General features: G+C 41.6%; 4 protein-coding genes and 1 long non-coding RNA gene across 8 annotated transcripts; 1 reads left to right on the top strand and 4 right to left on the bottom strand.

The window, feature by feature from the left end:
- Positions 1-12: 12 nt before the first annotated feature.
- Positions 13-3,909, bottom strand: eva1bb (eva-1 homolog Bb (C. elegans)). Its single transcript, XM_086014604.1, has 3 exons — positions 3,576-3,909; positions 1,235-1,382; positions 13-844 (listed from the first exon to the last, which is right to left on the bottom strand). Exons 2-3 carry the CDS (start codon positions 1,299-1,301, stop codon positions 420-422), a joined length of 492 nt encoding a protein of 163 aa, XP_085870730.1. The 5' UTR covers positions 1,302-1,382; positions 3,576-3,909; the 3' UTR covers positions 13-419.
- On the top strand, positions 974-21,167 carry zc3h12ab (zinc finger CCCH-type containing 12Ab). 2 transcript variants are annotated; one of them, XM_086014596.1, is made up of 11 exons: positions 974-1,079; positions 3,654-3,826; positions 7,103-7,260; positions 10,470-10,553; positions 12,612-12,647; positions 12,727-12,807; positions 13,910-14,414; positions 16,557-16,696; positions 18,374-18,608; positions 18,842-18,942; positions 19,854-21,167. In XM_086014596.1, the coding sequence occupies exons 7-11, from the start codon at positions 14,044-14,046 to the stop codon at positions 20,525-20,527; spliced, it is 1,521 nt and encodes a 506-aa protein (XP_085870722.1). In that variant the 5' UTR covers positions 974-1,079; positions 3,654-3,826; positions 7,103-7,260; positions 10,470-10,553; positions 12,612-12,647; positions 12,727-12,807; positions 13,910-14,043; the 3' UTR covers positions 20,528-21,167. The 2 variants fall into 2 exon arrangements, with proteins under 2 accessions (XP_085870722.1, XP_085870723.1); XM_086014597.1 differs by lacking the exons at positions 974-1,079; positions 3,654-3,826; positions 7,103-7,260 and adding an exon at positions 10,183-10,200.
- Positions 6,728-8,122, bottom strand: lsm10 (LSM10, U7 small nuclear RNA associated). Its single transcript, XM_086014605.1, has 2 exons — positions 7,979-8,122; positions 6,728-7,243 (listed from the first exon to the last, which is right to left on the bottom strand). The coding sequence occupies exon 2, from the start codon at positions 7,235-7,237 to the stop codon at positions 6,830-6,832; it is 408 nt and encodes a 135-aa protein (XP_085870731.1). The 5' UTR covers positions 7,238-7,243; positions 7,979-8,122; the 3' UTR covers positions 6,728-6,829.
- oscp1a (organic solute carrier partner 1a) lies at positions 8,209-11,922 on the bottom strand. Of its 3 annotated transcripts, none has more exons than XM_086014599.1 (11): positions 11,638-11,922; positions 11,462-11,491; positions 10,889-11,043; positions 10,539-10,706; positions 9,475-9,555; positions 9,286-9,389; positions 9,074-9,202; positions 8,913-8,961; positions 8,683-8,828; positions 8,556-8,613; positions 8,209-8,484 (listed from the first exon to the last, which is right to left on the bottom strand). In XM_086014599.1, the coding sequence occupies exons 1-11, from the start codon at positions 11,747-11,749 to the stop codon at positions 8,353-8,355; spliced, it is 1,164 nt and encodes a 387-aa protein (XP_085870725.1). In that variant the 5' UTR covers positions 11,750-11,922; the 3' UTR covers positions 8,209-8,352. The 3 variants fall into 3 exon arrangements, with proteins under 3 accessions (XP_085870725.1, XP_085870724.1, XP_085870726.1); XM_086014598.1 differs by having other exon boundaries at positions 11,462-11,497; positions 11,638-11,920; XM_086014600.1 differs by lacking the exon at positions 11,462-11,491.
- On the bottom strand, positions 18,626-20,467 carry LOC147132417 (uncharacterized). Its single transcript, XR_015082083.1, has 2 exons — positions 19,871-20,467; positions 18,626-18,936 (listed from the first exon to the last, which is right to left on the bottom strand). It is a non-coding gene; the product is annotated as an uncharacterized LOC147132417 (long non-coding RNA).
- Positions 21,168-21,218: the final 51 nt, after the last annotated feature.

The raw sequence follows: 21,218 nt of genomic DNA, 5'->3' as shown, positions 1-21,218 counted from the left end.
AATATGTCGGACTTTAAGCAAATTCCCCAGGTTGATTTTATTGTTGTGACGGTGTAGCACAATGGGTTGTGATTAATATAACCATGAAAGCATTTTATTTAAAAACGTACAATTATCTCTGACCAACTATCAATATTTCTGAAAATGTAACTCACTGTTATGTAACAACGTGGCTGAGTTTCTCCACTCATGATCAGGTAGGCTTGGCTAAGATCCACATCCACTTTCAAGTGACTACTCTGGCTGAAACACGACCATATGGAGACACTTTCATGCAGAAACGTCCACATCTTACATTGGTGCGACGCCGTTGCTATTAACCCAAAAGGTAAGCGGAGCTGCACTGAGTTTTAAGGATGCTCAGATTTGCATTAGGTTAAGTGTTAGTTCCAAATGTTTGGACGCAGCTGTTCCGGACACTAGTGGTAATGGACCCGTCCAATAGTGCCGGTCCCCGTGACCAAGATATCGGGTTGTCCGTTCCTCCATATTTCCCTGACGATGCGCTCCCTCTCCTCCAGACGTCGGGCCTTCTCCAGCTCCTCGACCGAGGCGAACACGTCGACGCTCTTCAGGGTGCCGTTGGACTGCGTGCTTCGCTGGTCCATCGGCACCAGAGTCATTTTGCGGCTCCCCTCCTCCTCTTCCTCCGCCATGCTCTCATCCTCCGCCTCTTCGTCCTCCTCGCTGGACTCCTTCGGCTGCCTCCTCTCGGGGCACGGAGCGGGCCTGCCGATGCGGCGGCGCGACCTGCAGGTGATGCCCGCCACCAGCAGGCAAAGCGCCATGAGCAGGCCCAAACAAACGCCCATCATGAAGTAGAGGGCGAAGCTCTCTGGGTTGGCTATATGAGACAGACATAAGTCAAAAATGCCATTACTTGTTTTTGTCCAATCAGATTTTAGCCTGCTTCTGTTGCCATGTCAATCTAAACAGTGACGGGCCTTCAGAATCAGTCGTCGGCTTCAGAAAACAGGTGAGCTGCGATTGGTCGTTAACTGAGCCCTGAAAGACTGTGATGTCATTTTCAGTAGACAGAAAGTGACAAAATGGCTGCCCCCGGAGATGGCTAAATACGGGTGGGTTAACTCTTATTCCACAAACGCAATATTTATCAGAATGCCTTCAACTAGAGGGCCTGCATAGAACATATTCTTGAAAAAATATGTTTGGGTTTACTTCCTCGTTAAAATAGTATCGCGACAGTTTTTTATAGAACATTCTGAGACATTACCTTTGATGTGCGCATATGTTGCCATGCTGTTACTGAGCAGCTCCATGTCTTTCCTAATAGGCTCCATTCCGCTTTTAACAGGGGCTTGAAGTTTCGAGCATCTCCAGGATCTTTCTTTTTACACGGTGAATGCCACGACCCTCGGCCCCTGTCAGATAAAATCACATACAAAGAGTTAGAAGGTCACACTCTTTGAGCAACTTTTAACCCGGGAATAGACATTCCGGGCAGCACCAGGAACCATTGTGTTTATATTCAGCCTTGAGCAGCGACATGGGCCTTAACTAATGGGGATGTTTATATTGATGACATCAGTGCCCGAGGGGACTCATTTCCAGTTTCCGGAGTCAAACAGCTACACACTTTGGCTCTTGTTTAACACAGCAACAGTGCCATGACAGCTCTCACAAGGTTTTTTAAAATATATCCAATAACAGTGATTATGGATTTTGTCTGCTGACTGAGGCGCTTTCTCAGCAACTACTTTTCGCTCCAAATTGGGGGATAATGTAAATACCACCATTACTCAACAGTCCCACGGTTACAGTTAAGTTGAATGTAAACATGATGCCTGATTTCCCAGCCCTTCACAATGCCCATATCATTAAAATAACATACATGGGAGCCAAAATGTTTTGCCTCTTGTGCTTTCCCTCCCAGGAGAGTAAAATTCTACCCTTGTTCCAGTTGCTGCCATCAGGCAGCTCGACTCACTCACCCACCCTGATCTTTATCCTGATGACTCTTGGCAGACCCCCACAAAAAAACTTTGCATGATTACAGTGTTCTGGCATTATCACAGTAATTGCTGGTCAACAACTTTATTCCTTAAACCTTCATTTAACACACACAGAAAACTGAGAACCATCCCAACATGCAATTTTTCCAAGGCATTGCACTTTTTCTTCACTTTCTGTTTGGTTAAAATCGGTGACTTTATCACACCACCTAAGAATAACAATGAAATAGTGAACTGCTAAATTTAATAAGCTACTGTGCCAACAGACTTGTTACTTGACGCTAACATTGTAGAAAAAGGAGTAATATTCTTGACATCAGGGATGGATATAGTTGAATTCATGGCGCGAAAGTTTTTTTTTAGACAATATTAAAGACTTGCAAACATTTATTTTTGCGCTAAGCTAAGATAGCACCCTGCCTCACGTTCTGATAGTTATCCCCAAAATATCCAACTTTTAACTTTTCCAACTTTTGCTTTTAAAGTAATCACAGTTTCCTGCACATCTACTATAAAGTCTCCAATGTAGCATGTAAAACACATTTTTGTTGTTCCCTCAACAAGTGTATTTTTATGCCGAGTGGCACAAACAGGCAGTTTGTGGTTATCCGAGCAGGAAGCGCTTTGCACAAATACCAGACGGAGACAAATGTCCATTTTTATACAGCGTCGGGCAGACAAATGAAACAGCCAGCTTTTCCATGCTAGCCCAAATAGCGTCTTGACTTAACCTCTGCGCACCGATAGGCGGCAGCTGTAGCTGTTTATGTGAACCCCATAAAACCTACCCCGGCTCAACCCTCCCACATTTCCTGCCCGGATAATCCCATTTAAAATGAAAGCTGGAGGCTCTGACAACAAGTCTTCTTATTCTACAGCAATCAATCTCGTTTTCAACAACGGACTAGAAGGGCCGGGGTATTAATAAAAAACACTCGTGGGAAATTACTTGAACACTTCGCGTGTTGGTTTCCTAGTTGCCTTTACAAGCAAGTGTTGTGGCACCAATGAGGAACATTAACGAAACAGGCGAGGGGATCTTATTTGATACAGTCCTCTATTCAATTTATAAGCAAATTAAAAATCAGTGCAACTTTAATGAAAGACCCCAAACGCTACAAATGCTAATAATTACAGTAAATATACACTAACATGCAGAAAACCTCAAAATGGGCAAGCGCTATTTAAAACCAATAGATGGATAAATCTTCCTCAAATGCATTTTTTTTTTTTTATCACTGCATCATATTTTTTCATAAATTTTGCATGGCAAGTCACTTGACTTGCATGCAGGCAGCGCAGTACCCCTTGAAAGTGCGAGTGTGAATGGTTGTCTGTGTCTATGTAGCCTTTTGCCTGAAGTCATCTGAGATACTCTGACCCGAGCTTAACCAGATAAGCAGCCTAGAAAAATGATGGAAATTAGATTTCTCAGGCATCTGTACTTGAGTATCTATTTTTCTGCCTTTACTTTTACTCTCTACATCTGCACTTTTTCACCTTTATGCAAGTGCAAGAGTTGAATCGGTAACTCTGCTTCAGTCCAGGATGTGTTTGCCACACTTGGAAATCAACTTTAAAACGCTTCAGCAGATCACTCACCGTGGTCCCCGTTGAGCGTCTGTGGTCTCCGACTAAATTCCCAGTGAAGATGTCAAAGATGTCATTGTTCCCCCACAGGAAACCAGTGAGACGACGCCAGCCGCCAGGAAAGAGATGATGTTGGAGCTCCCCGAGTCCTAACATCCACTCCCACTCGTGTTCAGTGGGAGGACACCGAGCCACTTACACTCCTGATGAAACTGAAATCCTTCCTCCGCCCTCAAAACGAGTCCTCGTGTGTTCCCCCGCAGGTAGAAACACACACAAAGCAACCCACACTCGCTTCCAAGTTGCTGTCCCGTGCTGACCAGAGTGAGGTGATGTGTCCGCTCACTGCTGGTTGCAAAACACACCGCAAGTCTGTTCACTGGAGAGCCAGGAGGGTGGAACAGGAAATAGCTTGTCGACTGTTTTGGGCACCGGGCCCTGCTGCTGCTGCTTACTTGCGGATTAATTGAGCTCTTTGTATTTTAATCGAGGAAGGGAGAGAAAAAGCTGTGCCGTCCCAGGGTGTGTTCCACGAGCCTGGAGTAGCTCAGGCGAACAGGTGGTGTTGTTTGATTAAACGTGGAAGGTAATTTAGAACATGTAGTCCAGAAGGGATCCGAATTACTGCCCAGAAATAGAATAGTTTTCTACTTAACTTTGTGCTGCTTTGCACTTTATGTAGTTGGTGATCCAAACATTCTGCGTGGGAGTGTCTGTGCGTGAGCTGTGGTCAACAGCAGCTGGTGCGTGCTCATTGTGTTGAAAAGTGACTGTGGCTTTTTCCTCAAGCGAATCTGTGCATTCGAGTTTGCCATTCGCAGCGAGGACATCATTAAGTGCATTCCAAGCGGTCTGTCTTATAACGCAGATGGTGTCTACATATTTCCAATTGGAACGCGAATGAGGAGACTGTGTATCGTGAAATGATTGTTTACGCCATTGAACCCGCGTCAAGTTCTATTCCGAGTTCAGCAACGCGGTTGATGTGGCTCGGCATCAACCGTAAGCATTCATTATGTGGCCTTTTGTCATTTGCACAATCTCAAGGTTACTTTGAAAGTAAACAGCCAGGAGGAGGAAAAAATGACTAAAAACACACACGGAGGCCACATCCAAAACAATGATCCAAATGTTCGGAGGGACATTCCCAAAAGGTTCCTTGGATTTAAGTTTGAAATGACATCCTTCGATGTGGGCCTGATGTGTCCCAGCTGCATCTGTGTTTTGTCAGGCCTGCCCTCTTCCTGACACCCGGCAGGAATAACATTGCCCTTCTTGCAAATTCCTCAAATTCCCACTCAGGATTGTGTATTGGGAGGACAGTGGGACCAGCAGTTTCCAAGGGAAACACTCTCTTCCCTTCACCGGCCGCCACCGCTCCTTTTCCACGGGACCATCCCGCGTACTGGATGCAGCCGGAGTGATTGACAAGTCAGCCATGCACTCGGCAGGAATGTCGCTGAGCTCCAAGCCGTGGAAACACAACTGCTTTGGTTTTTTTTTGCCCCGGCACTCACCAACTGATTTCACAGACAGATGGGCTGTGTGGCGCGCGCCAGAAAGGACTTAACGCCCGTGAGCGAGAGCAAACAGTGGACAGGTCCGCCCTCTCTCCTCATTGTAATATTTCTACTTACAAAGGGCTTTTGTGCTGTAATAGGAAAACTTTTCCTACTTGAGGTAAAATGTACCTTATCGAGGGACGTTAAGTTCTTTGTTGGCAGAAAAAGATGTAGTTCATTGGAGCTTGCACTCAAATAGTGGAAGGCAGTGTTTACATTTGTTTCTATGGTACACTCAAAAATATTCGTGGTCTGCATGTTTAATTATATCAAAGAAAAACACCTTTAAAGTGGAAGTCAACACATTCATTTTTTTTTCAAGAATACGTTCTTAGCAAGCCCACTAGTTGAAACGGGGCATTCTGATAAATATTGCGTTTGTGGAATAAGTGTTGAGCCACTCGTTTTTAGCCATCTCTGGGGGCGGCCATTTTGTCTTCTGTCGACTGAAAATGACATCACAACCGCTCACAATGACTAATCACGGCTCAGATTCAGAAAACAGGTCAGCCGTGATTGGTCGTTGTGAGCAGTTGTGATGTCATTTTCAGTCGACAGAAGACAAAATGGCCGCCCCAGAGATGGCTAAAAACGAGTGCATTTTTCTGCTGAACTTATATTTCACAAACGCAAAATTAATCGGAATGCCGTGTTTCAACTAGTCGGCCTGCTGGGAACATATTCTTGAAAAAAATATGTTTCGGTTGACTTCCACTTTAATAACTAAGTAAAATCCACCTGTTTTTGTACATCTCAGGTGGCGGCCATTTTGTCACTTGTCACACAACTGAAAATGATATCACAGTCATTCAGGTAACAACCAATCATGGCTCCGTTTCATAAAACAGGTGAGCTGTGATTGGCTGCTGCCTTAGCAACTGTGATGTCATTTCCAGTCGACAGCAAATGACAAAATGGCCACTCCCTGAGATGGCTAAAAACAGGTGGATTTTGTTGCTTAACTCATTTTCCACAAATGTAATATTAATCAGAATGCCGTGTTGAGACGACTGGAGGCGCATAGAACATGTTATTGTAAAGAACATTTTGGGGTTGACTTTCATTTTAACATACAGTGAATAGAAAAGAAAATCTACACACCCCTGTTCACATGCCATGTGTTTGTGATATTAAAAAAACAAGATCAATTATTTCAATTGTGCACACGTGCAACCACATTATTTCAGTTGTTTATTTTTACTTCCCCATTCCAAATGATTTAATCTTTTTTTCAATTGAGTTGTACAGGTAATAGGTCACATTAATGTTGGAAATGTTTTTAAATTATTTATTTAGGGCTCATGTTACAACCTGGTGTTTGAACAAGGGTGTGTAGACTTTTTATATCCACTGTACCTCATAAATTAAACATTTGGAGAAATGTTATTTAAAAATGGTTTCTAGAGTTTTAAACTAAACGAAAATGGATCAATTTGACCCACAATGTAACAGGAGGGTTAAAAATGCAATTAACAGACATGCCCATTGAAGCACTAATTGAAGGCAACTATTTCTTTGAGTAAATATTGAAGCTCAAGCCCTCAAGATATTTTCATTTAAAAAAACATCAAAATATAATTTAAAAAAATGAAATCATCCGTATTCAATATTAGTAAGGCTTTATTTTCTATAATGATACGTAAAGCCACATCATCAGAAATAAACTAGAGCAGCTCCGTGGCGTGGCGTTGGGACAGAGTTCGTTTAATTTTTCTTCTTGGCAAATTCCTTTCTGCCTCCGCCCTCTTTGCCAAAGTTGCGGACACGGTGGATCTTTGCCAACTGACCCTGTATAGTCTTCATGATGTCCACGTGGTCGGGGATGTGAACGTAGCGGATGTTTCTACCGGTGACGAAGAGATCCTGCAGCTTAGTGAGGCGCCCCTTGCCGTCGCGATAGAGCACCTCCTCCATGCGTACGTTCATGAACGCGTCCACGTTGACCACCCGGCCCCGTGCTGTGCTCTCGTTCCTCAGGTCCACCGTGGTCACCTCACCTCGCAGGCCCTGCAGCAGCACCACCATGCTGTTCTCTGCGATGGTGCGCTCCCGGATGGAGCTGAAACTCTCCGCTTGGCTTAACAGCGGGCCCTCAGTCCTCTCTGACTCCATGGCCTCCTGCAAGAAGCCTCAAGGTTGGCTGTGCTCTTTCATTTAAAAGCAGAGGGATGTGTAAACACTTCTTGAGCCAAACAGCACTGGCATAGCCAGATCATCTTCAGTGCAGCTTTAGTATTTATTTAACTGAAGTTGTTTCAAACATGGGCAGCAATGTAGGCATAGTGGTTAGCAGTCAGGCTTTCACTACTGGTCGTAACAATATCAGAAACACTTTTTGCCGTTCAGTTCTTTGCTTGAGGGGGACAAGTTTTACAAAAAGTTCAGAGACATTTAAAAGTTGAGCATGTGCATTCAAACGTTTAGTTAAAGTCAAATTAAGTTGCCTTGTAAAGGTTAACCTGAAATTTCACACAAAATCTAAAAAACGCCTAACTTTTTAGGAGTCGTGTATGCATCGAGTACACTTTGCATAAAGAAACTATGTACCGGTATGTGCATTGTGCATTTTAATGGAATTTAAGTACAGTACGTAAATTTCCCTGTACTTAAAAATTATAATGAACACTTGGGCCTCTTGCACTCCTGCATTTTATTGTTGGTCATGACAGCGGTTATGGAGCGCTTAGTATTTTTAAAAAAAAATTTTAGTTGGTGTAAAAAGTTTGAGAACCACTGCAACAAACAGTATTTCTACACGGGATTGCGGTGACTTCGATTTAAACTATGCAGCGAAAAGGTGCAACTACAAATAAATATTTAACGATCGATGTGTGTTCAATATGAAATATTTACCTTGCGTTTTTAATCCATTTGAAAAATACACACAGAAAACATCTTCGCGGGAGAGTGCAATACACTTCCGGGTACAGGACAAGTAACGTGATGACTTACGTTAACGTCACATACCTCTATTCAAATAACGACACTGCCTCCTGCAGGCTACTGACAGAACCTCAGTGGATCGTCTTAAAAATAGTTTTTAGCTGTTTTCCAAAGGAGGTAATGCCAAGCAGCAATAATCATCAAAAATGTTTTGTTTATTAAGTATTTTAAAAGAATAGTGTGAACAGCAATACATTTAGATCTTTCTTAAAATAATTTACTTCATAATTTATTTAGCTGGGATGCACTCCAGCGGAGAGTGGTTTGGAGCTAGAATTAACATGTCACAAGGGTCCAAGGTCATCCATCATAGCCAGCAGGTCATCTCCCTTGTTGCTGTTCAAATTATCTGGCGTTTCCTCTTCTTCTACAAAAAGGCTGGCGATTTGAGCCAGCTGAGTTGCGGAATGTTCATCCTGAAATTGAAAAAAAAAAAAATTCTGCCATGTGGCAGTTCCAGAAACCCACGTAGGATGTGCATATTTACCTGCAGGGCTTGTATATTTATCACTTCAAATGACTCCGCAGCTCCACCTGAAGCTGCCCTATTAAACAGAATAAAATTCAAATGAAACAAAAACATCATGGAGAAATAACAGAAATAAAACGCGCACCCTTCGTCCTCTTCTTGGGCAGCAGCGAGCAGGTTGATCTGAAAGCCAGTTTCAGTGCCGGACACGTTCTCAATCTCAACAGTGCCCATCAGGCGGGCCAGTAGATTGAGTTCCTCTTTAGCCAACGGGTTGGGAGAGGTTTCTGTCTGTGGCATGATGAAGATAAGAAAAGCATTTATAGCAGACAGTAGAATGACATACTAAACTGTATATATAAACTGTTATATTACCGTCACTGAGGGAACTTTGGATGATTCCCTCACAAGATTTACACTGTACCTTTAATTGATAAAACACAGCAAAAAAAAGTGTTAGCGCATAGCTGCACATATAGCATAATAATAATTTAAAAAAAAGAAAGGGTGATAAAACATGCTAATAGGTGCACAACATGTTCACGCCCAGTTTGATGACTCGGTCTCCATGCAGGCCAAATGATGCATCTTTTATAGGGCGGCTGTAACTCCCCCCCGATGGGAAGCGACTTTGTCGCGTTTCTCGTCCCTTACTGTCAAATATCCTACACAGACATGATGGGAATGTTATAGATCAACAGTCCGACGAAAAGCGACATAATTCTCCAGTAAAACAATACGTTGTCACCTAATGACCCCGGGAACATCCATTCCTTGAGGCACTGGGCCCGAGGTTGACAGGGCGAAACGCCCGTTGGGATTCTGCATTTTGTGTTTGAGGAAAATGGACACCTGAATGAGAAAAGACAGCGGATGAATGACGCAGTTTTTTAATTCCAGTTGTTCACAGCGTTGAATACAATAGCATGAGACTCACGCGGATGTGTGTGTCCTGTAAGAATGTGAGCAGCGTTTGTCGGAGAAGCTGGAATTCGCCTGCAGTCATAGACGAGTATATCTACATTGAAAAGAGATGTCATCAATGTTACATACTGTCAATTGGTAGCTATGGAGGCAATCATAGTACAGTATAGGGAAAATCCATGAGTAATTAAAGCCCTGCAAAATGTTTATAATTGCTTAGAGATGCCACAAAATTCCGGCAAAGCTCAACATTTGTTGAAATGAAACTCCTCAACTTAGTTCTACATAGTTCCTTAGCACTAAAATGCTACAAGATCGTGCCAAAATAATACCGCTATCATTTTTGCCTCGGCGAGTAGGTGAAACCCGCAAAGTAGGGACACTCACAAGTCCTGTCTTTCGAATTATATTTGTTAGCATTAAGCTAGGGGCAAAATTAAATGATTTGGTAGAATATTTTTTAATATACAGTGTTTAATTCTCCAAAGTTTAATATGACAGTTTCCCACTACGTGAAACAAGGCATTGTGATTAATATTGCATTTGTGGAATAAGAGTTAATCCACCCGTTTTTAGCCATCTCATGGGGCGGCCATTTTGTCACTTCTGTCGACGGAAAATGACATCACAGAAAACAGGTGCGCTGTGAATGGTCGTTACCTGAGCCCTAAGCAACTGTGGTGTCATTTTCCGTTGACAGAAGTGACAAAATGGCCGCCCCTGAGATGGCTAAAAATAGGTGGATTTTGCTGCTTAACTCATACTCCACAAATGCAATATTAATCGTAATGCTTTGTTTCAACTAGCTGGCCTGCATAGAACATATTCGCAATAATGTTTGGGTTGACTTCCACTTAAACAGAGCGCTTGAAGCAGGCACACTGTGTGTCACGAACGAGTGAGTGTGAGAACAGATGTTAAAAAAATACCTTCAAAAGTGGGTTTTAATCGGTTTAATTGTGTTTTAATACGTTTTTAACTGTGTTATGTCCTTTCTCTATGTCACAGATTTTCATCTCTTCCGGGCGTCAGTGAAGTGGAATTGAGTGTTTTCTAGACCGACTGGATCAGTCCTACCTCGATGATCTTCCTGTGAGTCTCGTCCACTTTGTTTGCAACGGCAGGAGTGTCCTTCACAAATTCCCTGATGGTGTCGATGTGATTGTACGAGATGAGCAGCAGGTCCTTAGGGCGCGGACACAGGAAGACTTGATACTTGAATGCCATGAGCATCAACTCGTAGAGCTGTTTGAAAATAGTCAAAACATACGTGAAACGTGGGAAGTGCGCACCTTTTTCCCAATGCTACTTTCTGTTGCTCATTCGTGTTCACGATCGGTTGTCATTCGTCCTGTCAGAGGTATCCATTGAACGGTTCATTATTGTAATCGTCGCTCGCCTTGGTGTTCCGAGTGGTTTCCTGTTACCTTCTCCATGCTGTCCGTGTTAAGCTTCATGATCGAGACGTGCGCCAAGCGAGTTAGGACGACTTTCATTGTCCTGTGTGAATACAGCAGCTGAGGTTTCAGAAGTTCATCCATGAAGGCTTTACTGAACATGGTCCCCACAATGTCGTTCAACACTGTCAACGGGGAGGGACGAAAACACAGTTTGTGATCGTATACCGGTAGTCATAATATTTTATAATACATTTTCATGGAACAAAACTGGAGAAACTACACTTTGGTACATTGTAAAGTTGTTAGTGTACTTAAAAAAAATGTAGAACTACTGTGCCCTTATAATACACAGTCATTGTCGAAGCAAAAGTGAGTACACCCTTAATTGAAAAAAAAAAGCCAATTTGCGGCTACACTCTTTTGTGTGGCCACCATTGTTTTGAACAACAACCACCATCTCCATAATATCGCCATGGAGTGAAAGTGAATTCCAGTGGTCTCGTCAAGGCTCTGGTGAACTCCACGCCCATATGTAGCTAATATAAATTTCCAGCCGCCCAAGCTAAATCTAGTGAACCCGTTTTAGCGTATTGCCTGTACCTCTTTTTCTGTCATTTTCAGACCACACTCCTGCCGCTTTCCAAAGAAAAAAAAAAAGATGAAAAACAATTATTACACACTCCAAAATATAAAGATGCTTAAAATGTTTTGCATACTATATGAAGGCGAAATAGCTGGAAAGACTGGCAGCAAAGAGGCAAAAGTCTTCAACTTACCCTTCCCAGAGTTGTCCTCAGAAGTGCTGTGAGTGTGCAGGCGTTGGTCCAGTATGTAAAGCATCTCCCCTCCCAGGTTTATGAAAACCAGGGGGAGAGTTCTCATAGACATCCTGCAAAATAAGTCCGTCTACAGACAATTCAACTACTTGGACGTTTGAGTTGTGGGGAATATTTTTTGAGGACGTTTTCTGTAGCGCGCCTCGGCTTTTCCCCATGCTCTTATCTATGCATGCCTCTGCAGAAAACACTAAGATGCAACAGGTGGTCAGGATGAGGATCAGCCACAGCCAACCACGCTCATCCTCATTGGCCGGCGCGCGATGACGACATATCCTGGATAGGGCCTAATGCAATGCAATTAGACTATAGGGAAACATTTTGATTGCAAAAACATATGGATGGCTGATATTGTCTTATCAGTAAAGTTAAAGAGTCTCCAGAAATTAGAATCCCTCTCTCACTCTCTCTCTCTCTCTCTCTCTCTTATATATCTAAAATATATTTATATATCTTTTTATTTATATATTTATACATTTATATACATATATATATATATATATATATATATATATATATATATATATATATATATATATATATATACATATATATATATATATGTATATATATATATATATACATATATATACATATATATATATACATATATATATATACATATATATATATATATATATATATATATATATATATATATATTATATATATATATATATATATATATATATATATATACATATACATATATCTGAAAAGTGTTTTCCCCTTGTGTTTGAAAAAAAAAGACACAGCTTGAGCCTGAAGTTGAAAATACATAGAACATTTAGTTAAAGTCACTGTCTAAAAACACTGATTAACCAAACAGATCGTAAAAATGTAATAACCCTCACTGATCACGTTATTTGGCTTTTTTTTTTTTATCCTGAAGCAATTCTCGTTCTTGTCAACAGAGTGCAGTAGAGAGCAGTCAAGGAAATTGAATGCAAGTAGGTTGCGAAAGAAAAGTGTTCCCTTCATGATCCTTTCATCAGAACACAAAGCAACTGAATCACTTTCGTCTTTAAGGGCACGGAATCTTGGAATTTGACGTGGAAACGAAGTTTTACTGAAGATCTCGTGTGCAGTTTTCAGGACTTGTCTCATAAGGTTAGTCCGTCTTTGAACAGGTGGACGCAGCGCCTACCGCGTGGATACGAGAATGCCACTTAATAAATGTCTGTTGTATGTTTCTCAGTGTGTACCTACCGTTTGCTCTGTTTTATCTGATAAAGTAACACTTCTTCCAGGTTTCCCCATGGTTTTGTTGCTGTTCTTTTATCGCATTACTGATTGTTAGTTTGACAGGAGTGTATAAACAGACTGGACACTTTATTAGGCACACCTACCTAGTCTTTTATGTAATAAAATCAAATTTGGAAGACACATCTTGCTCAGCTTTTGGCACCGGTAGAGATGTTTTAATTTAACACTGCCTGTTTATTGCTGTTGCCGATCAGACATTTTGGAGAAATTCAATTCAGTTTTGCACTTGAATTGCTATAATGTTCCCATTGTTTTAAGTGACTACCACTCTGACAAGTCATTCAAAAGCTTTTATTGTCTTTTCTCCAAGCAATTTCCCCCAATTATTAAAATGTGTGTTTTTTGTAGATGACAGTAATAATGTGGTTACGTTCATTGATTACCTCAAAACTCAGCAAAGTAAAAATAATGTTTGATAAAAACTTTAACAAATGATCAATCAATTTAAGGACGGCGAAACAAATATGTGAACAGTTCAAATCCAGCAATAAAATAAAAGTACAAATAGAAGGTGTAAATAAAATCAAATTCCTGTGGTCAATACCTGACAACAAAATGGCAATCTGGAAATCTCAAAGTTATATTGTTTATGATTGACATGCGTATTAACTATATTATCTTAATAGGTTAATGGTACACGGAAAGTTAATGTATATTATGAATAATATGTTACATATTGCTACATAGGATGATAAGAAAGCGTACTGACTATTAAGTGCATTCTGTGTGTATGTATTGGTAGTAGTGTGAATATTCATAATGTTTATATTGATAATGAAATACAGATAAGTGGGTAGGAGCATATAGACTTCTTCCTACTTTTTTTTTTTTTAACGTTATTATCAGCTATAGGTCAAATTTTCAATTTTCTTTTCATAAATGACTGTCTTAACCATGATAAACGTTCTTGAATTTGAAATAAGTGTTCTGCTATTTTTTACAACAGGTGGAACATGAAGAGGCTGCACCCAGGAAGAGAAGATGAACATTTAAATTACACATGCGTGGACTCCACTCCCCTATAGTCAGAAAGAAATTCTACTTGGATGGGTCCTCTCATCTCGTCCGGTCTGTGACACGATGGAGCCCACCGGATGCACGCGTTCTCGAGACGAGCCTGAGCCGTCTCTGACCCCTCGCCACCTTGAAGCCCAGCTGGATTTCTTCCACAAGCTGGGCTACTCCACGGCGGAGGTCAAAGCTGTGCTCAAAATGTACGGCCCCAAAACGGACCGAAATCAAGTTCTCGGCGAGTTGGTACGGATGAGAGCCGACCTGAGGGCCCGGCAGGGGGCCGCGACCGCCTTATCGGTGCCGGTTACCAAAAACGACATCCGGTCCACAGAGCCCACCGGGACTTTGTCGCTTCCTTTTCAAAAGAAAAAGGAGGGCAGCAATGACGACGACGCTCTGAGGCCCATTGTCATAGATGGAAGTAATGTTGCCATGAGGTGAGAACTCCATTTTTTTTTACTGCCAAATTGTCAAGCGTTCTTTCATTTTAGCTACATTCCAGTGCTAATTTAAATTTCGCTGAAATAATCCTGATTTCTAAATGTGAAGTATTATTATTACTGAGTTCAAGCAAAAAAAAAAAAGTTCTGGCCAAAAAAAAAAAAAAAATCAAATTCCAAATGTATTGTCATTGTGGTAAAGGAGAAAACATTCTTTGGAAGGGACAGTGTGTATTTTTCACATGCACTTGCTCACATGCCAAGTTTTTGCGGTCGTGTGTGTAATGTGTAAACTGGCGTCAGTCGTTCTGTGATGTTAGAGTATGTTGTACTGATGTAAAATCGGTACTTGCAAACAAAACGGATTGATTCTGAAAGACTCACTGATGAATTCAAACTCAGTTTTTTTTTTCCTCCATTCGTTGAAATTAGGTGCTCGGCACACTACTGTTTAAGACAATAAAAAAAGAGGCTGAAACAATAAAATATTTTTCCCCCCCAACAATAATCCCACGTAGGACTTTTAGCAACCGTGGAAAAAAAAAACTCTGGTTTTGTTTGTAAAAGATGTAATTAAGCGGTGAGTTCATCTCACATGTAATGTGTTATGTCATCATAAAATAATGCAGCGATGAGCAGTTGCATAACGTCGCAATCTCTTGCCTTTCTGCAGTAGTCTTATTTCCACACAGTCGCGAAAGTTCACCCATGTTTTGCATATACGACACCTACAGGAATGACGACCGAGTACACGCTTGCCCTTTATTTTACCCTTTAAGTGGCTGTGCATGTATGGGTGTGTGTCAGGCATGTCTGTGCAGGTAAGGGAGTCCAAGCTTGAATATGCAAATCAGAGCACATATTTCCCAGGAACCAGCCTGACTGCATTCTACCGTCTGGCCAAGTGCTTGGCTTGCTTTTGTGCTGACGTTTTCCAGAAAAAGTGTGATCCAGACAAGTTTGTCTGTAGTAATGCACGCCAGACATCCATAGATGATCTTGGGTTTCACCCAAATACTTTGTTGCCTTGAGATACTAGTTGAAATAGTTCCATTACCATGGTCGCAACTCATGTTTCTCAAACTATCATTTCCTATTCAAATGAATTGAAATGCCAGTAATCCATTCCAGCTTTTCTTCCCCAAAACAACAAGTGCATACCTGTCAACCATGTTGTGGTGTACTGAATCTTAAAAAAAGTTGTAATTTGCCCGTACATATCTGTATATAATCTTACACATTACACGTGCTTTTTCGAATGGCTGCTGTCACGTGATCGGGAGTCAGTTTAAAAAAAAAAAAAAAAAAAGTAAACATGATATGGCAATTGCGACAGGTTGTGTCGTGGGCGTGTTGTGCGCATGCGTGAGGAAGAGCGAGGGGACGCTGAGGCTACTGGGCTCCCCTTTTCGACGACGACGTACGACTGCCGCCAACTCCGGCCTTGGAGAAAGATCTCCCGTACGTTTAGCGACTTCCGTTGGGCGACAAAAACAGGAACGGATAACTCTAATAAAATTGACATTGGGCGTACAGATTTACGATGTACACGGCGTAGATGTTTGAAAAGGTCTTTCCACCTGTACAAATTACGCCGAAAGCGTACAACTTGACAGGTATGCAAATGTAATGTTCAAAGCCGGGGTACCCCTCCGCCGTCCGTTTGTCCGCCATTTTGTCCGGCCGCACCAAATAATAATCGCCCATAGATCGGTCAGTTTATCATTTTAAACGGGCTTCCGCTAGCATTTCGGACTACCAACTTCGACAAACTACCGCTAGCTCTGCTAATGTGTATTACATTGTATTTCATAAAAACATACACGATTGACATAATTCAGTCGATTCTCAATAGGGTTGAAGTCAGGTGTCGCCACCTGACAGGGGGATTTATTGCCCCATATTAACTAATTTCATTTGCACTTGTAGATGAAGCGAAGCATGGGGAGTCTCTGTCATAGAAAGGCAGTACAGCCAATGTAATCAGCAGCCTCCATGTATGTGTGTGTTTCATTTTAATGTCTACTGACTTGAAAATTAGAGCATAAGAATCAGAAATGGGTGGCACGCTGCAATTTTTACGGTGTGGCATGCCTAAAATGAACTCTTATCAAAATAAATGTTTTTTTTTCGAATCAGCCATGGGAACAAGGAAGTGTTCTCTTGTATGGGAATCCAATTGGCTGTGGACTTTTTCCTGGAGCGAGGCCACACAGCCATCACCGTGTTTGTTCCCTCTTGGAGGAAAGAACAGCCAAGACCCGATGTTCCAATCTCAGGTAAGATGACCACAGATTTTTTTTTTTTTAATTGCTGCCTACTCTTAACCCATTAACGACTAAAGCGCCTATCTCAACAGCTCCCCAAAACCGTCGGTCGCCTTTGGAATGACCCTTGAAAACTTGAAGTTCTCCCAGAAATTCAACACTTAGAAAATGATTAATATCTCAGCCCCTGTAGCAGAGAGAAACATAATTCCAAAAGAATTAAAGATCTTAGACATGTGGCTTTCACACAGGCACAATTTATTATTATTTACTGTTTCAATTGAAGATGTAAAAATAATGTCAAGAGAAGCACTATTTTAATTTAAAAAAAAATCGAGTGGTAATTACCATCCTCTATTCTGTTACAAAGATGTCAATATCATCATTGTCTACAAACCATTTCATGTCACGTTCGACTGGTTCCGCTGGTCGTGCGCGTCGTCTATGTATCACTGCCGTTACTTACTGTAATCAGAGCTCCGGGCGGTCGACATTAGCATACCTACTGCTCGAAAATATTCCACAACGTCCCCCGCGGTCTCGCGACACCGTCACGTGTATATTCTGATGCATTAAATTGGCTAAGAGACGGAGAATTGGATTAAAAAAGGACAGTGACGTATCCGCTCTCCCGGTTTGAAAGGTAGAAAGATGCAACAGCGCTCCCGGCTCTAGTGGTAGAAACGCAGTTATGCGCTCCCGTCCTTAATGGGTTAACTCTTTTCTGCAGTTAATCCAACTTTTCACCACAGTGTAACAAAGTATCTCGATTATTCGGACAACTGTATTAGAGGATATATACTCCAGTCTATGTGATTCAGGGGCCTACAATGGAAACGAGCGAATTCACATTTCCCTAGTGATTGGTGATGATTTATCGAAATTTTAAATGACAAGCAGTTAAAAAGTGGCCCTTTTCCCAATCCAAATTCATCCACACAGTTGCTTAACTCATTCACTGCCATTGACGTATTTATTCGTCTTTTCACAGTCCAGCCATTCAATCCCGGGAATTTATTCATAATTTTTTGTTCACATTTTGTTTTCAAACATTAGGGTAATAGAGGGTCCGAAAATGTCTGGCAGTGAATGAGTTAAATGGTATCAGTTCACAGAAGGTGACAAAATGGCCGCCCCATGAGATGGATTTTTGCTGCTTGACTTATATTCCACAAACACAATATTAATCAAAATGACGTATTTAGACTAGTGGAGGCACATAGAACACATTAATTATCAAGAAATTTTTGCGGTTGACTTCCGCTTTAAGTTTTCCTTTTTTAAATGTATTCTTGCAATTTCTAAAAGAATTAAGAGCAGCACAACCTTGGCAGGATGTTTGATTGCGAACGCATGGTAATTGTGAGCTGCGCTCTGATGTCAAATTATTGTTGGCACACGCGTATATGGTACAAAACATGAGATGCGTTGTTCTGCAGCTAATGTTTAATTGGAACAAAATTGTTGTCTTGCCCAAAGTCTCACTCTTTGTTTTGTGAAGGTGTGAAAATGTCATCTGTCATCAAATAAAAAATCTACTAGTAAAAACAAGCAGAATATTAGAGAGGGTCACGTATGCTTCGCATCGACATCTGATTGTGTAACGAGAGACTGGAGAATTATGATTTATGGGGCCTTTAAAAGTGGATTTAACAGCTTGGTGTTTAACACGCCGCGTCGGCTCCGCAGATCAGAAAATTCTAGCGGATCTGGAAAAGAAGAAGTATCTGACGTTCACGCCGTCGCGCCGCGTGGGGCACAAGCGGGTGGTGTGCAACGACGACAAGTTCATCGTTCAGCTGGCCTTCGACACGGGCGGCGTCATCGTGTCCAACGACGTCTACCGCGACCTGCAAATCGACAAGCCCGAGTGGAAGAGTTGCATCGAGGAGAGGCTGCTCATGTACTCCTTTGTGAATGACAAGTGAGTTCTCAGAATCGTTAATTTCGTTCATTTATTTATTTATTTTTTTTAAAAAAAAGGGGAAAAACTTTATCATAATTGAAAAAAATGTTTAAATGTATTTCCGCTTTACAAAAACTTTACTTCATCTCTGTTACGTTATTTTACTGTCTCTGGTAAACCTGTGCAACTTGAAAAGCTCAAAATGTGTTATTGTTGGTAGTAGTGACAGCAGTGTTTATTCTCAAATGAAGGTTCATGGTTCCTGATGATCCACTTGGCAGAGATGGTCCGAATCTGGAAAACTTCCTGCGGTGGTCCCCGAAGACACCGAAAAAACTTCCATGCCCTTATGGTGAGGAAAGTTGAAATGTTATTTATTTATTTATTTATTTTGCTTATTTATTTTTATTTTTTGCCTCAAAGCAAACATGGTGAAGTGGCATTTAGCTGTTATGCCGATTAAGGTCTTTTCGACATTTTGAAATCAATTTCAAAGAATCGTCTTTTAGTAATTTTAGAAAGCTACTTTTATTTCTTTACCGTACTTTACCATACTTATCATCTGTTAATGTGTTTATAAGGGAGGTCAACCCCAAAAATGTTCTTTAGATTAATATATTTTATGCAGCCCTGCTAGTGTAAACATGTCATTCTGATTATTATTGCTTCTGTGGAATATGAGTAACATCCACCTGTTTTTGTCCATCTCAGGGGGCGGTCATTTTGTCACTAGCTGTCGACTGAAAAAATGACATCACAGCTGCTCAGGGCTCAGGTAACGACCAATCACGGCTCAGTTTCAGAAAAAAGGTGAGCTGTGATTGGTCGTTACCCGAGCCCTGAGCAAGTGTGATGTCATTTTCAGTTGATAGAAGTGACAAAATGGCCGCCCTCAGAGCTAGCTAAAAACGGGTTGATTTTGTTGCTTGTATCTCTTACTCATATTCCACAAACGCAATTGTAATCAAAATGCCATGTTTAGACTAGTGAAGATTTTTTGGGGGGTTGACTTGCACTTTAAACTACACTTCCTTTGCTTTGCTTCTGAATGTTGTTAGCTGTTGTTTACAACTGCTAGGTGTTGTGTCTTTGCTTGTGTGAAGCACATTGAGTTGCCTGAAATACGCCTGAATATAATTATACCTGAAATAATAAATAATGCCGTACAGAATGTACCATCTTTAAACTGTGCAGTCATAAAAGTGCAACGATCTATGTTTGTACATGTTTTTAAACCAACCCTCCATTGTGTTCATTTAACAGGGAAGAAATGTACCTACGGGCTCAAATGTAAATACCTCCACCCTGGGCGGGCCAAGCAGTCCAATTGCTTGCTTGCTGATGAACTTCGAGAAAACGCAAAGCTCCCCCCCGCTGCTCCCAAATCATCTGTTAGAAGTCCCGTCCCTGGCCAAAGCCTCTCATTAGTCGAAGACGTGGCGAGGAAGTTGACTCTGGGACTTGAGAAAAGCTCCTTGAAGAAAGACAAAGCGATTCACTGCTCAAAGCAAAAGGCCTCGTGTAAAAAGGGGAAGAACAGTTTGGGCTCTTCTGATCATGGCTCTCATAAGCAGCTGGACTCTGGCATAGGTTCGATCGAAAATCAATCAATGGAGGTTCAACAGGCGAACTGTCACGGCCGGTACCATCCGATGCCGACTTCCCATCCTCGGAGTGCACCAAGCCGCTGTTGCCTTCATGACTCCGCCTCTTGGCACCTCCATCACAGCATCGGGCCAGTGCATCAGTGCATCAGTGCGGACTCTCCCCCGCACGCCGCTGACGGGGGGGAGAGAAAGGTCACACGCACGAAGCTGCTCGCCATCTTTAGCGCCGACTTGGTGGACGCGGCCATGGACAGGTTTCCGCTTGTGGTGGACCCTCAGATGCTGGCTGCGGAGATCATCATGATGCAGGGCAACAATAAGATAAGATAAGAAGCAGTTTGCGATTGTGATGAAAGTTAGCGTACTTTTTGTCCTGTGCTATCCACTTTGTTTGAAAAATCTGTGGAGGATTAAAAAAAAGAAAAAATTATAATTGTCTAACGGTGCCACAAGATTGCGGTAGAGTGCCACTTTAGTTCCTTGGCACCATGATGCCGCAAGATCGTGGCAAAAGACTACTTTTGTGTCAATGAAACTCCTCAATTCACTCCAACATAGTTCCTTGGCACCAAAGGAATGCAGTACTGGAACTGCTTTGGCCTGAGCACAAAAGCAGTATCCAATAGGTGAATTTGCGGATGCCGTACCGCGAATACGCAGGGGTTCGCTGTATGTTACAGTAAGCTACATGTTTCCTGAGTGAATGGGACAAGAGTATAGTTGATACAAATTGTATCTTTATCCAGCTGATAGTGTGGCAGTAATTAAATCATCATAAATGTGAAATTAGTGTAGTGCACATTTACTGTATTAAAGTTGATTATATCACACATTTTGCAGGTGCTCTTTAGTTTTGTATTTGCAAAAATGTGCATTATTATTTGTTTTTTACGTGTCAGGTGGTGTGGGCCAATTTTCATTGTGAAGGTCTTACAGTTTAAAGTCACGATTAAAAAAATGACAAACGATAGTTGAGTTTGCCCTTGAGTGATTTTAATCAGTAACACATTTAAAAATAAGC

This window comes from Filicampus tigris, chromosome 18, assembly GCF_054856515.1.
Source record: "Filicampus tigris isolate MCC_2025a chromosome 18, RoL_Ftig_1.0, whole genome shotgun sequence".
NCBI lineage: Eukaryota > Metazoa > Chordata > Actinopteri > Syngnathiformes > Syngnathidae > Filicampus > Filicampus tigris.
This window is presented reverse-complemented; position numbering and strand designations above follow the sequence as displayed.